This window comes from Desmodus rotundus, chromosome 8 (assembly GCF_022682495.2).
Source record: "Desmodus rotundus isolate HL8 chromosome 8, HLdesRot8A.1, whole genome shotgun sequence".
Classification (NCBI taxonomy): domain Eukaryota; kingdom Metazoa; phylum Chordata; class Mammalia; order Chiroptera; family Phyllostomidae; genus Desmodus; species Desmodus rotundus.
The window spans coordinates 55169473-55183687 of record NC_071394.1 but is presented as its reverse complement, the minus strand read 5'-3'; the positions used below and the strand labels follow the sequence as shown (position 1 = coordinate 55183687).

The 14215-nt window shown below is 40.7% G+C and overlaps 1 protein-coding gene across 2 annotated transcripts in view; it reads left to right on the top strand.

Annotated features, from left to right (window-relative positions):
- JPH1 (junctophilin 1) overlaps window positions 1–14215 on the top strand; it is a 90085-nt gene that overhangs the window by 73449 nt on the left and 2421 nt on the right. For both annotated transcript variants that reach the window (XM_053930202.2, XM_053930201.2), the window contains exons 4-5: window positions 6803–7449; window positions 14089–14184. In XM_053930202.2, coding sequence (XP_053786177.1) covers window positions 6803–7449; window positions 14089–14169 — 728 coding nt within the window. In that variant the 3' untranslated portion in view covers window positions 14170–14184. The remainder of the gene's footprint in view (window positions 1–6802; window positions 7450–14088; window positions 14185–14215) is intronic.

Genomic DNA, 14215 nt, shown 5'->3' with positions numbered 1-14215 from the left:
TAGTAATAGCAATCTTGAGAAGGAAGAATAAAGTTGGAAGAATTATGCAATATCATATCAAACTATACTGCAAGTCCTTGGTAATCAAAACACCAGGTACTGGCATAAAAGCAGACCCATAGCCCTGGCTGGTGTGGCTCAGTTGGTTGGAGCCTTCTCCCATAAACCAAAATGTTGTGGGTTTGATTCCCAGTCAGGTCACATACCTAAGTTGCATGTTCGATCCCCTATGTGAGGCAACCAGTCAATGTTCAATGTTTCTCTCTCTCCATCCCTCTCCTTCCCCACCTCCCTCCCCTCTCACTTCCTCCCACCCTCTCCCTTCCTCCTCTCTAAAATCAATAAACATTTTTTAAAATTTAAAAAAGACATACAGATCAATGGAACAGAATAGAGAGGCCTGAAATAAACCAATGTCTCTGTAGTCAATATTTGACAAAGGAGACAAGAACATACAGTGGAGTAAAGATAGTCTTTTCAATAAATAGTGTTGGGAAAATTGGATAACATGCAAAAACATGAAACTAGACCACCTTCTTACACCACACACAAGAATTAAACTCTGTGGGTTGAAGAATTAAAGGTAAGTCATGAAACCCTAAAAATCCTAGAAAAGAAAACTATAGGCGGTAAAGTCTCAGACATTTCTTATAGCAATATTTCTCCTGATATATCTCCTCAGGCAAGTCCCATAAACATATGGGACTACATCAAATTGTAAAGGTTTTGCACAACAAAGGAAACCATCAATAAAATGAAAGGCAACCCAGTGAATGGGAGAGCATATTCACCAATGATACATCACATAAGGGGTTAATATCCAAAATTTATAAAGAACTTATAAAACTCAACACCAAAAAAACAAACAATCTAATTAAAAATGGGCAAAGGACCTGAATAGATACTTCTCCAAGGATAACATACAGATGTCCCATAGACATATGAGAAAATGGTCAACATCACTAATCATCAGAGAAATGCAAATTACCACCTCACACCTGTCAGTATGGCTATCATCAATAAATCAACACACAAATGTTGGCAAGGATGTGGAGAAAAGGGAACCCTTGTGCCTTGTTGCTGGGAATGCAGACTGGTGCAGCCACTGTGGAAAACAGTATGGAGATACCTCAAAAATGGAACTGCTTTATGACCCAGTAATTCCACTTCTCGGAATTTATCCAAAGAAACCTGAGACACTAATTCTAAAGACTATATATATATATATACACTGCTATGTTTAATGCAGCTTTATTTATGAGTACAATAGCCAAAATTTGGAAACAGTCCAAATGTTCACTAGTAGATGAGGGAATAAAAAAGCTGTGGTACATTTACAAAATGGAATGATGCGGACTCCGGCCAGCGGTGTCTGTGGTGTTGTGGATGTGACAAACAAGATCACACAGACTGCAGAAGTCCTGTGGAGAAAAGGGACAGCATGACCACTCTCTGAGTGAGAGAGTGCCCTGACCCTTGCCTGGACAGGCTTTTATTGCTTTCTGGGAGCATTACATCAAGGAAGGTCCTCGTTCATCATTGTCAGGCAGTAATGATCAAACAATAGATAACATTCAAAGAACCATGAGGGCTTATTCTGAGTCAGGGTCAGTTAGCTAAAGGGCCGTAAAACTTTGGGAAACAAACTCATTTCATGCTTGGCCCTTATCCGAAAATTGAGGACATTTTTAGCAAAACAGGTTTCACAGGATGTTATGCATTCTTTCTTAGGCCTGATTGCCCCAGGGAACTGCCCGTTCCTGCCCAGGGCTCCACAGCCCTCCAGCATTGTTTCAGACTTAAGTCAGGAAGGAGAAGTGAGGCAGCCAAGAGATTAGGAGACTTCTTACAGACAGAATGAGGACTCAGGCCATGTCAAAGCCAAGGGGTGAGGATCCACCACCCCCTTCTTCTATAGTCCCCCAAGTCCTTCCCTGGTGGCCCCATCATGACTGTGCCTGTCTTAGATCATTCCTCCCTTGAGGAATCTTACCCATCGTTGGCTAACCAGTCATCCACCCAGGGCCAAGCAGGGTGAAGTAAAGGGGACAGAGTCAGTGAAATAAGCTAGTCAGAGAAAGACAAGTACCATATGATTTTAATTATATGTGGAATCTAATGTACAAAATAAACTAACAGAATAGAAACAGACACATGTATACATGGAACAGACTGACAACATTCAGAAGGGAGGGGGTTGGGGGGCTGGGTGGAAAAGGTGAAGGGATTACGCAAAAAAAACCCCAAAAAACTTCATAGACATAAGCAACAGTATGGTGATTACCAGAGGGAAAGTGAGAGGAGGTAAAGGAGGGTAAAAGGGAGATAAATGGTGACAGGAGGAGACTTAATTTTCGGGTGGTGAACACACAATACAGTATACATAAGATGTATCATATAGGTTTCAGGTATACAATGATTTTTATTAACCAATATCACTCCAATACAATAAAAATTTTTAAATAAAAATAAATAAGTCTTTAGAGATAAAGCACATTTTCATTACTTAATTTTCTGTACCTATCATAATGTATTTTTTATGGTTGAGATAAGGGAACATTCTGGAATAGATGGCTTCTCAGCTTATTTAACAAAATCCAAATCAATTTTTTCATAGAAAATGAGAAATGGAATAATCTAGCAGTTGATATAAAATGATCAGTTTATGATTTTGCTGGTTATTTTACCACTTACTTATTCAGTCTCACCACTGTGTATTGAGTGCCAGCCATGTGCAGGGAACAGGAACAGACGTCCTACGGACAAGACTGTTAACGGCGGCCTGCGCTCAGACACTGCAGTGTTGTCAGAGATGGGACTGAAGTCCTGCAGGAAAGTGGTTTTCTCCCCATGTTGCATACAAAAGTGATTGTCCTGCCAGCCATATAATCTTCTAAAAATGTTTCAGTGTGGTTCTGCTTTACCAAAGGGCAGTTTCCACAGAAGACACCTCATTTCTATTTCATGACTTACGATGTAGCCACAGAGCATTCGCCACCAGCACTGCCCTTGTAGACATTTGTTTCAGGGGAATTTTCATGGCACTTCTTCTGCCCAGACCCAGTCCACCAGGGCTTACCTGTGAGAACTGGCTGGGTGCCCGGCTGTTACCATCTGCCATAGCTGTTCAGAGCCTTCCTGCCCACTGTAACAAGTAACCTTTCCATGTTGGTGGATGACATTTGCTGAATGTTCTTGTTTCCTGTCGTGTGGGATGTGAGTGAGCACGTGACCTGTATCCCTATAGGCATCCTCAGGGAATAAGCCCTTTAAGATTCATAGACATTGTCTGTAAAACAGGTGAAAATGCTTTATGCAATGCCATTTGCCATTCTTTCCCTCCCTGGCAGTGTTCTGACTAGTCTTTTTCATGAACTGCTGTTTCTCATCAGCTTCCTGCTGCTGGCCTGGTGATAGTGACATACATTCCTCCATCAAACAGGTAGCAGATACAATGTTTCCTTCCAAGAAAATTGTCCAAGAACAACATCTGTCCTTTGTCTTATATTAAATGTCTTGTCTCAGAAGCCATTAAATCTTACTCTGGAAATTTTAACTGTATACCCTTGATCACCTGCCCAGTCCCACATGACTGTACCATGCTGGAATCATTCCCAACTAGATGCAAGGCCTAAGTTAGGGCCACCATGAGTCAGCATATTTTTTGACATGCTTTCAAATGCCTATAACTAGGTATGTTAGAATCTGGAACATTTGTTAAACCTCAAGATTTGTAGGCTTTGCTTCATCCTCATTAAATCAAAGTCTGTGGGAATCATACACCAGGTGCCTCTCACAGGCAGCAGCTGTGGAGCCACTGCTGTGGAGTACGTTTATTCCCTTATCCAGCTAGTTTTAATACATAATAAAGCAGAGAGTTTTTTTAATCTGACCGTGAGTGCTAGAGTGTATGTCCAATCTTCTAGTAAATCCTTTGTGCTCCAGAGATTCTGAATTTTATCAAAGTCCCTATAGATAAATCTGAATGAATATGCCTGAAAACTGCATCATAGGAGAGGGGCACAAGTGATCACATAAGAAATGCCTTTTCTAACACATACAGAACAGAAAAACTGTGTCCAAAGAAGCGACACATCAGATTTCTATAGATCTGAGGGAGTGGTTAGATAGTAATTGGGAGTCAGTAAACAGAATGAATACATTCAGTGGAGTCCAAAAGATGGCTTCATACATCCATTAATTCATATTCCTCCAGTGGTCAGATATTCCCCACTTGGCTGTAATGAGACTGTAAGTTTAAAAACAGTTGAAAATGTGCTTTGTGTTCAAGGGTTATGGCTTTGTGCTCTCTTTCCAGAAAACTAAAATATATTCCTTTAAGTTCTGACTTTAAAAATTAATTAAGTTTTCCTTAGACCCAGGATTACTGAATTACCTGTTTCCCCCCAAATCATCAGATTCTGGTAGCTGTGTTTCCTCAGTCTCCTCACTGTCAGCTGTCACTTTGTCGGCAGCTGTTTTGACAAAGGAGGGGTTCTGTAAAAACAATCCTTCCATTTGATGAGGACAGGCCTGTCCATGGAAGACCAGTGTGGGTGACCTGAATGGGTTCTAAATAATAGGGCCAGCCTGCAACTGAAACACAGCCCTTGGGGTGCTATGTCCCCATCTCAGCACCAAGAACAAATTTGGAAAAGACATCACCTTTTGAATAACTGCAGTTTCTCCTTTTTCTTCGCTCACGTGAGGGGCATTTCTCTGTGCTAACGATTCATACTGCCCTTGTGGATGGAGGATTTAAAGGAAAATGGTCTACTTTTTAAAAGAGGGTGCTTATACTGGGTTTAAAAGGAAATCTCCTTTGTTGACATGTGATTGTGACCTCTTTGGGAAATTTTAATTCCTAAGGGTGGATTTGTCTTCTGGAGGATGAAAAGTGGAATAATGCTATTATGTTTTTGGCCCTGAGTACAACCCATAATTGTGGGTCCTTAGGAATTCTCATTTGTGGGCTTAAAATATTACATTGTACACTGTATTCTGTTTTATCTTAAGGATATATAGGAGCTCTGTGACATTTGGTTTTTCACCTATTACAGTAAAGTGAAGATAATGACTGCTTCCTAAGATTTTGGTGAAGATTGGAATTTTGGAAAATGCCTTATGTAATAGCAGTCTCCTAACAATACGTTATTACTCAGAGCACCAAGGGGAGAGCAAATAAAAGTATAAGTAGGCAGCATGTATTTTTAACAATTCAGGATAATTGTTTTTCAGCCCCTTGGGGGCTGGGGGGCCGGAAGGAAAGTGCATATTAGGATGCTGTAGAGTTGACAAGAGCTGGTCAAGTCCTGTAAGCAAGTTGGTGGGGTGATTTCTCCCTTGTATACAGGAGAGATGACATTGTCAGCTCCTTCCTGTGTGCAGAGCAGATGGCCAGCTGCACAGTGTGACCTTGGACTTCACCTCCTAACATGAGAAGTAGCTTATGAGTGCAGTGGTGGCCAGAGGATGTACATGATCTGGTTCTAGGGGAGGGGCTGAGAGGTGAAGTCCCTAGTAGGAGGGCACCGCCTTGGGGGGCTGTCCCTGAGAGCCCCAGCGATGTCTCTTGCCCAGGCCGCTGACATCCTTAAACATTCAAGGCTGGTACTGTCTGGTGCTGCACTTTGTGTTTCTTAACTCCTCACTGTACTGCCGAGCCCCCATACAAAATAACAGTGCACCCGGGGCCCTTGTTTACATGAAAGGTTTCGCATTGATAAAAAGAATAGAGGATTTTATAAACAATCCTGAAGTGTTCAGAAAAAGAAAACAATCCTGAGACCTGAGAGCCAAAGACAACAGCCCTGTCTTGATGCCCGCAGTGCAAATCCACGCCGGGAAGGACTCCGTGCGACCTAAACCACAGACATCGTTCCTGACTAGGAACTTGAAATGATCGTTTGAAGGAACATCACTAAAAATATGTTATGTGCAGGTTTTGTCATACAGTGTAGATAATATATTAAATATTAAACACACAAGGCAGCATCATTGATAAGAGTGTATAACTGTATTTTATTATGCCACCTCATTTGAATATGCAGATAGTCACAGAGTAGTCAGCAGGGCTCTGTCAACACAAATCTGTCTCAAAGTTCGGCAAGCAGGCACAACTAGTGCAGTTATTAGAGAAGTCACAACGGCTTCACTTTTATGGCATTCAAAATAGTATATATACCGCTGGCTGGTGTGGCTCAGTAGATTGAGTGCTGGCCTGCAAACCAAAAGGTCACCAGTTCTATTCCCAGGTAGGGCACATGCCTGGGTTACCAGCCAGGTCCCCAGTTGAGGGTATGCAAAAGGCAGCCACACATTGATATTTCTCTTTCTTTCTCCCTCCCTTACCCTCTAAGAAAAATAAACAATTTAAAATAAAAAAATAGTATAAATAACCATATATATTAACCTTAAAACACTTCTTCAACAATAAATAATCTTTTATCCTGGGCAATAAAATATGCATGTGCTTAGTCAAATCCTTTTAAGTATATGTAGAAGAAAAAGAAGAAAGGCTAAGCTGATTTACTGTATATTTTTTGCGGAGTCCTCACTTAACATCATTGGTAGGTTCTGTGACTTTGAGTGAAACAGCATATAACAAAATCAGTTTTACCACAGGCTAATTTTGTAAGCAAGGGTTAAGTTCTTAGGGCATCTCATCAGCATTATCTTGAAATGACATTGAACGAAAGGACATTATTTGAGGACCTACTTTACATACATGCCATGAGGAACAATCCTTTATGCCTTATTCTTATGTTATCACCATACTTTCTGTTGTCACTTTTTCCCCCAGGCCCAGATTATATCAAACAGAGATTTCAGGAAGGTGTAGATGCTAAAGAAAATCCAGAAGAAAAGGTACCAGAAAAGCCACCGACACCAAAGGAATCCCCTCATTTTTATCGCAAAGGTACGACACCCCCAAGGTCTCCTGAGGCAAGTCCCAAACAAAGGCACTCTACCCAGCCATCCCCACAGCCTGCAAGGAAGCAGAACCCCAGCCCAGGGGCCAGACTCAACCGCGACAAACGGAGTGTGGCCGATGAGCAGGTGACCGCAGTCGTCAACAAGCCCTTGATGTCAAAGGCTCCCTCAAAGGAGTTGGGAGCCATTGTGCCCCAGTCCAAGTACTCTGGCCGCCACCACATCCCAAACCCCAGTAACGGGGAGCTACATTCTCAGTACCATGGCTATTATGTGAAACTGAACGCTCCCAAGCACCCTCCGGAAGACGTGCAGGAAGATGAAGGATCCGGCCACTCTTCCTCAGCGCTGGTGCACAAGCCGTCACCCAACAAGTGGAGTCCCCCTAAATCTGTGACAAAACCAGTTGCCAAAGAAAGCAAAGCTGAGCCAAAAGCCAAGAAGTCTGAACTTGCTATACCAAAGAATCCAGCGAGCAACAATTCATGCCCTTCTTTGGAAAAAGAAGCCAATTCGGTAAGTTGACTAAGAGAGTTTTCTCTTCCTTACCTCACTCTGGTTCTTTCACATAGCAGCATGGGGTAACTTGCACCCTGATGACAACTAGGTTTGCAAAAGTCCTGACACCACAGGGCTGCTTAGAGCAGATCTGAGAACGTTTGTAGCTGGAGACAGGAAAGAGCTCTCCAGGCAGGAATGCCTCCATGCTCACTCAGCCAGCCACCCACCCACCTTAAACATCATTCAGGTAGGTTAACACACGACCAGCTTAGATGGCGTCGTGGTCTAGCAGGCCTTCACCAGCACTTCCTGGTAGCTTAGTTCTGACTGCTATAACAAAAGTACCGTAGATTGGATGGCTGAAACAACACATTTATTTCTCACCATTCTGGAGACTGGGGAGTTCCAAGATCAAGGCACCAGGAGATCTGCTATCCAGTGAGGACCCACTTCGTGGTTCATAGACCATAGGCCCTCTTCTCACTGTGTCCTCATGCAGCTGAGAGAGAGAAATGAAGTTCTCTGTGCCTCTCACTAACCCATTATGATGGCTCTATCCTCCTAACCTAACTACTTCCCAAAGACCCCATCTCCAAATTAGCAGCGTTGGAGATTAGAGTTTCAACATACAAATTCTAGAGGCACACAAACATGCGGTCTGTAATGACAGCTAACTCCCCGATGGCTACAAAGGAGTCAGAGCCACTCTCAGAGCCCGAGCTAGGAAGAGGGCTCCACCACCATTTGCTCAGTTCTTAGCCCACCTTTTGACTCCCCAGTAGAGTCAGCACCTTTAGACAAAAGTACATCTTTTCTAGCTATTGTGAATTATTCTCATAAATATTTAATTTGGATATTACTTTAAACCAGGCTTTGCAGCTAGAACATTTGTCTTTCCCATACGCGAACTAAAAGTGTACCTTGGTCTTCCAACCCCTCAGAGTGTTAGTGCTCCTAAAATTTCAGATTTCTGGTAGATGCTGGTTTTAGTAAATCTTGAGCATTTAAGGGTTTGGGTATTCAGCCAGAAAGCTTTCAGTTATTGATAAATCTCAAATGAGATTTATTTGTTAATGATACATGGAATTCATATTTTATCAAGTTCTGTGGAATTTATAAAAATCTAAAGCTGAGTAATTTTGGATAAACCATTGGCCAGCCTATCATATGCCTTTGGAACAGAGGTGTTGCATGTTTGTCCTAGCTTAGGGTGGAAGCCACAGCCACACCAATATTAACTAGTAATTTCAGAGACATATTTACATAAAGGTGTGCATTAGTATCTTGGTCAACAAGAATATAATACAATCATCAGTTTCTTTTTTTTTTGGTCTGCTTAATTTTCTCACAGGGTTAAACAATTTAAATTCATCTTTTTAATTAACTTATGTTTGAAATTTCTTAGGTTTGTTGACTTTGCTAATATCTATAAACACTGGTTCCCACCCTTTATTTCAAATTCTAATCCTTTTAATTATTTAAATATACATTGATTAGATTAATTGGATTAACTTTCTGAGTCAGCCCCGTGGGATAGATGGTTTTCAAATCAGAGTAACTTTGAGACTCTGGCTGTTTAGTAAGCATTCATTTTTTTTTTTTTTTTAGTTTTAACACTCATATTTCAGTATCCTGATATTATACCTATAACAAATATTATCACTGTTGAAGTTGTTAAATGTAATAATTCACTTCTCATTTGGCTTTCAGCATTTTTATTCACAGATCAATAAAACCTTACATTTATATTAATATTAGTTTGCCTAATTTATAAAGTGGAAGTTGAAACAATATAAGGCCCTATAATGTATAGTTTTGGGTTCCCAGTAGTAGGGTTCAGTTGACTTCTAAAACTGCCCACAGGAAAGCATATGCCCAGTGTCCTACAATTAGGTGAGTTACCTACCTCTTAACTGTAATAGTTTTCTATAAACTTCATAGTCTCCTTCTTTATAAAAAACATTTGTTTCACTGATGTGCAGAATTGTGTGATTCTAGGAGTTAGCCCAGCATCTCCCAACTTGCTAGGTTTGTCTCTAGGGTTCCCTTCCCCACCCCAAGGGGAAAGGAGGATAAGCAGCTCCCACCTCTGCCACCGTGGGAACCAGAAATCAGGACTGGCACCTTCCTGGGAAGATTTTTTTTTCAGATTTTATTTATTTTATTTTTAGACAGAGGTAAAGGGAGGGAGAAAGAGAGGGATAGAAGCATCGATGTGTGGTTGCCTCTTACACACCTGCCACTGGGGATCTGGCCCACAACCTAGGCATGTGCCCTGACTGGGAATTGAACCGGCGACCCTTTGGTTCACAGGGCAGAGCTCACAGTCCAGCTCTCCATCCACTGAGCCACACCAGCCAGGGCCTTCCTGGGAAGATTTTAACAATTAACCTCTTTCTAGTAATAACTGAGAACTGCCTTCCACCCCCTGATAACTTTTCTTCAGAGAGAGTTAGGAAGTGACAAAATCACCATCAAGGTAGTCAATGAACAACCTTTAAAACCAAAGAGTACTACATACAATTTTTTATTAAACGACACTGTATATGCTAGAGGTTTATAAATAATAACTTGAAAATTCATAGAAACATTCACACTAAAGCAGACATTTGAGGGAAAACCAGACTGAATCAGCAAGTGCTCTTTCTGGAGAGACCCCGTTTGAATCAGAATCACCATTGGTGGGGTGGCTCACCAAACTGAAACTAGAATTTCAACCAACTTATTAAGACAGTATAGGCTAGTAGCTGAGGAGTGAACTGTTTTGCCAATCTCCCTAGCTTTAAATCCCAGCAGTGTGGCTTTTCTGGTGTGTGACCTGGGGCAAGTTTCCTAGCTGCTCTGTGACTTGGTTTCTTCCTCCCCTATCATAGAGTTGTTAATACTCATAAGTTCTTAGCATGGTACCTAGCATACAGTAAGTGCTCAAAATCCATTGCGTTAAGTTTGCTTCAACACTGTACTAATTGAAGCATAAATAGTTGATAAATACAGTGAGTCCTCACTTAACATCATCAACATATAGATTCTTGGAAACCACGACTTTAAGTGAAATGACATATAATGAAACCAGTTCACCACAAGCTAATTGATATAAACAAGAGTGAAGTTTCTACAGCTTGTTTGTGGTCACAAAACCATCACCACACTTCTAAATAAAGATCCAAAACATTTCTAATATTAAACACTAAATAAAATAAATGTGAGCTATATACATATTTAAGAAAGATGACTAAAAACAAGTATTAAAATTCTTTTCCAACCCACTTACTGCAGTTCAGGGTCATGTGTGGCCGGAGCCCGTCCCAACAGCTCAGGGCACAAGGCGGGCCCCATCCTGGACAGGATGCCCTTCCATCATAGAGCCACTCACCCACCCTCAGATTGGGACAGTTCACCTCATGTGCCCGTCTCTGGGATGTAGGAGAAAACCCACACAGACATGGGGAGAACAGGAAAACTCCATATAAACAGTGGTCCTGTCCAGGAATCAATTTTTTTTCTCCCTAATCTTTTATGAAACTATGTTGGGCAAAACAACCATATTCAAAAACCTGCTATATTCCAGTAGACTCTGACCCAACTTACAGGTGACCCTGGCAATTAATCTAGCCAATCTTCCGGGACACAAAGTAACATTTAGAGCAAATTAATTCCTTGAACATGAGAGTATAGAGGAGGGAAGCACTGGCAGGGATTACTCTGCAACCCCCCTGAAGAGATTTATGACTCCTGTGGGCAGGCGTTGCATGTGGTCTCATGTGATACCACACTTTTTTGGAGGGTTTTGTGACCTGGCGACTTGGGTAGAAGTCAGGGGAGGCATCTTAACAGCTTTATCAGACAGACTGGTGAGGGGTCTTCTGAATTGCCAGCCCTTCTGAAAACTGCCTGCATTTTTTCCTAGCCATTACTCTGATGAGCTTCCAAGTTTATTTTGAGATTTACCTGTTATTTCTTTTGAATTATAAAATTTAAAGCATTCCTGTCAGATCATGTTTGAACCATACACATACACACAAACAATAAAAACGGTCAATTCATATAATTAAATGTTATTAATACTAAAGTAAGCTGTGTTCTTTTATGTTTTTGAAGAAGTTTTCTGTTTAACATAAAAGATTAATTTCGAGTTAGAATGACTTTCCATATTTTGACTTCCTGCACTTTATGTTCTCACTGCCTCAGATTTTCTCCCGATCAGGACTTGCACTTTGCCCTGCAACAGCTTCCTCCGTGACACCTGCCCCAGTCAGTCTTGAAAAGCAAGACTGATTTTTTTTCATTTTGCTATTTTAAGTTACAACTGGCCACCAGTCATATTTATGAAACTTCACCTTAGTTTTCCACGCTGTACCTGGCAAGGCAGCTGAAGAACACAGAGGTCACATCTTGATATCTGCCTTAGTATTAAACACAGCGTCCCGGAATTTACTTTTTGCCTGGTTGCTTTTTGAACCTACTAATTGCGGGTTTACCCTCATCTTTACTGAGTCATCTTTAAAGATAGTTTTATAAATGGTAGGGTAAATTGATGTGTGTATTAGAATATACACAGAATAAGTGTATGTTCAATAGAAAAATTTCCTCATCTTCTTGCATGTTACTGTCTTTCAGAATTGGGAATTAAATCCACTGACCCAAGAGAATTGAAATGATCCCAAAATCCTTAACACATTCATGAACAAAATCTAATCAGAGTTTATAGTATTCGTAGCATTTCCTTAATCTCCATGCTGTTGTGATGTTAAAAGATCATCTGAATCATTTCCTGAGTTATAAGAGTTTCCCACATTATATATTCTGAGTTCACCAGGATTGAGAATTTGCCTGGGTTAGCACTCTCCTGATCATTTACAACATAAGTATTCTGAAAGAAGCACCGATATTACAAAAATTTGATGTTTTTCTGATACTATGGAATGATGTGGTACAAGAATACCATTAAAAAGAAGTTGATGGGAAATTATTATTTTTAAACTAAGGCTATGGCTTTCATGGGGCTGCAGAGAAAAGGGCATGAGCTCTGCAGTGAGTAGACTAAAGTTTAATTCTAGTTCTAATTTGTTCAAACTGGCTGAGTAATCTTGGGCAACACACCATCTCAACTCCGTAAAATGGAACTAATAATCACTTGTGAAGAATTTTTTTAAATAATCTACAAAGGAATCTTAGCTCACTGCCTGACATACAAAGACCTGCAGTAAATGGGTTTTTTTCCCCTTTCATTTATTTGGGGTTTAGGAACTAGGTAGTATTTTTCTTCTTCCTAATAATCCCTGTGTCAAGGGCATCCATTTTTACTTCATCCTTTTCCTCACCCCTATTTTCTAATCACCCTATTTGTCTTTAAATTCAGTGAATTAGCCTGTTTACCACACCCATGTCACCTGGAAAGGTGCCAGGAGAGAGCAGGTTTTCATTGAACCTTGGTTGCCTGAATTACCTGGGCAGTCCCTACATGTGGATACACAGTGGTGAACAGGCAGGGGCCCTGCCTCTGTGGAACTCAATCTGGGGGGCACAGCAGCAATTACAAAAAATGACATTAAAGCGTGAAGTATTAAAGTGGGGGGAAGTGGTGCACGCACTCTGACCTCTACCAGGGAGGAGATCTCCTTCAAGGATGTGTGACCCAAGCCCTTGACCCTGCAAGAAGACCACAGGACCAGTGGCAGTTCCAGTCTCACTCACTAACCCCATCCGCCAAAACTACTACAGTAAGCATTTGAGGACTAACAGTTTCAATGTTGTTTTCTCATCTTTAAGAACAAGACTACCTCCCCACCTAAGTCATGAGGCCAGCTTTAGAACACTTTTAATGCTATTTAAGAATAAGATACAATTTTAATGGTTAACTGCCAAGATTGAGTCTTTGTACAAAGTGGCTGAGCTTCGGCGGATCTGAAAAGGTGGATCATATAAGGCTGGTTTGTTTTTTAAACAAGTCAGCAAATTTTGGGTACCTTGGGCAGGGTGATACATGTTACAGCAGTATTTATCAAAATAGGATTCTGCTATTTCTTAAGTATAACTTCACTTCTGAAATGTTAGGGTTATAAGCGGAGAAACAAAAGAATTAGACCTATAAAATGGTTTGTGGAAGTGTTCAACTTCCCACTTGCAATTTTTCCTTTAAGGAAATGGTAATGCCCAAAAAGATGACCAGAGAAAGCGAGAGTAAGAGAACCTCATTTTGAGTTTTTCCAAAATTTTTCCCAGGAGGCCTCACTGCCTACAGATTTCACTCCCACATGCTCACTGCCTTTACAAGGAAATAATTTTCCTCGTCCAGATTGCGCCTTAACAAAAACGGCACATCTATTCCATGCTAGTTCCGAACTTTGTTAGGTGAAATGTGTCTCACCCAGGCTGTTGCCCAATGTTTTGAGGTGAATGTAACAGATTATTTTTTAAGTCATATTTTAGATTTTATTGAAACTAGATTCATTTTTAAGTGAAAGTTCAGAGATAGCTTCATCTAAATATGGGCATTGCTATTTTTAGTTTATACCCTTTGTAACTGCTATCATTCATGCCTTATTTACTGCAACTGTGTTGGCTTTTTTATATTTTTAATAATTTTGTGAGTTAATTTATGTACCAATATTAAACTGTTAAAGTTATGCTTGTTATGTTCTACTTTATTTCCAGGGCCCTAATTCAGTCATGATTGTCCTTGTCATGCTGTTGAATATCGGATTGGCCATCCTCTTCGTTCACTTTCTAACTTGACTGGAGTTAGGAAAGGTAAGAATAGTCTTAATCTCTATATAAAAAT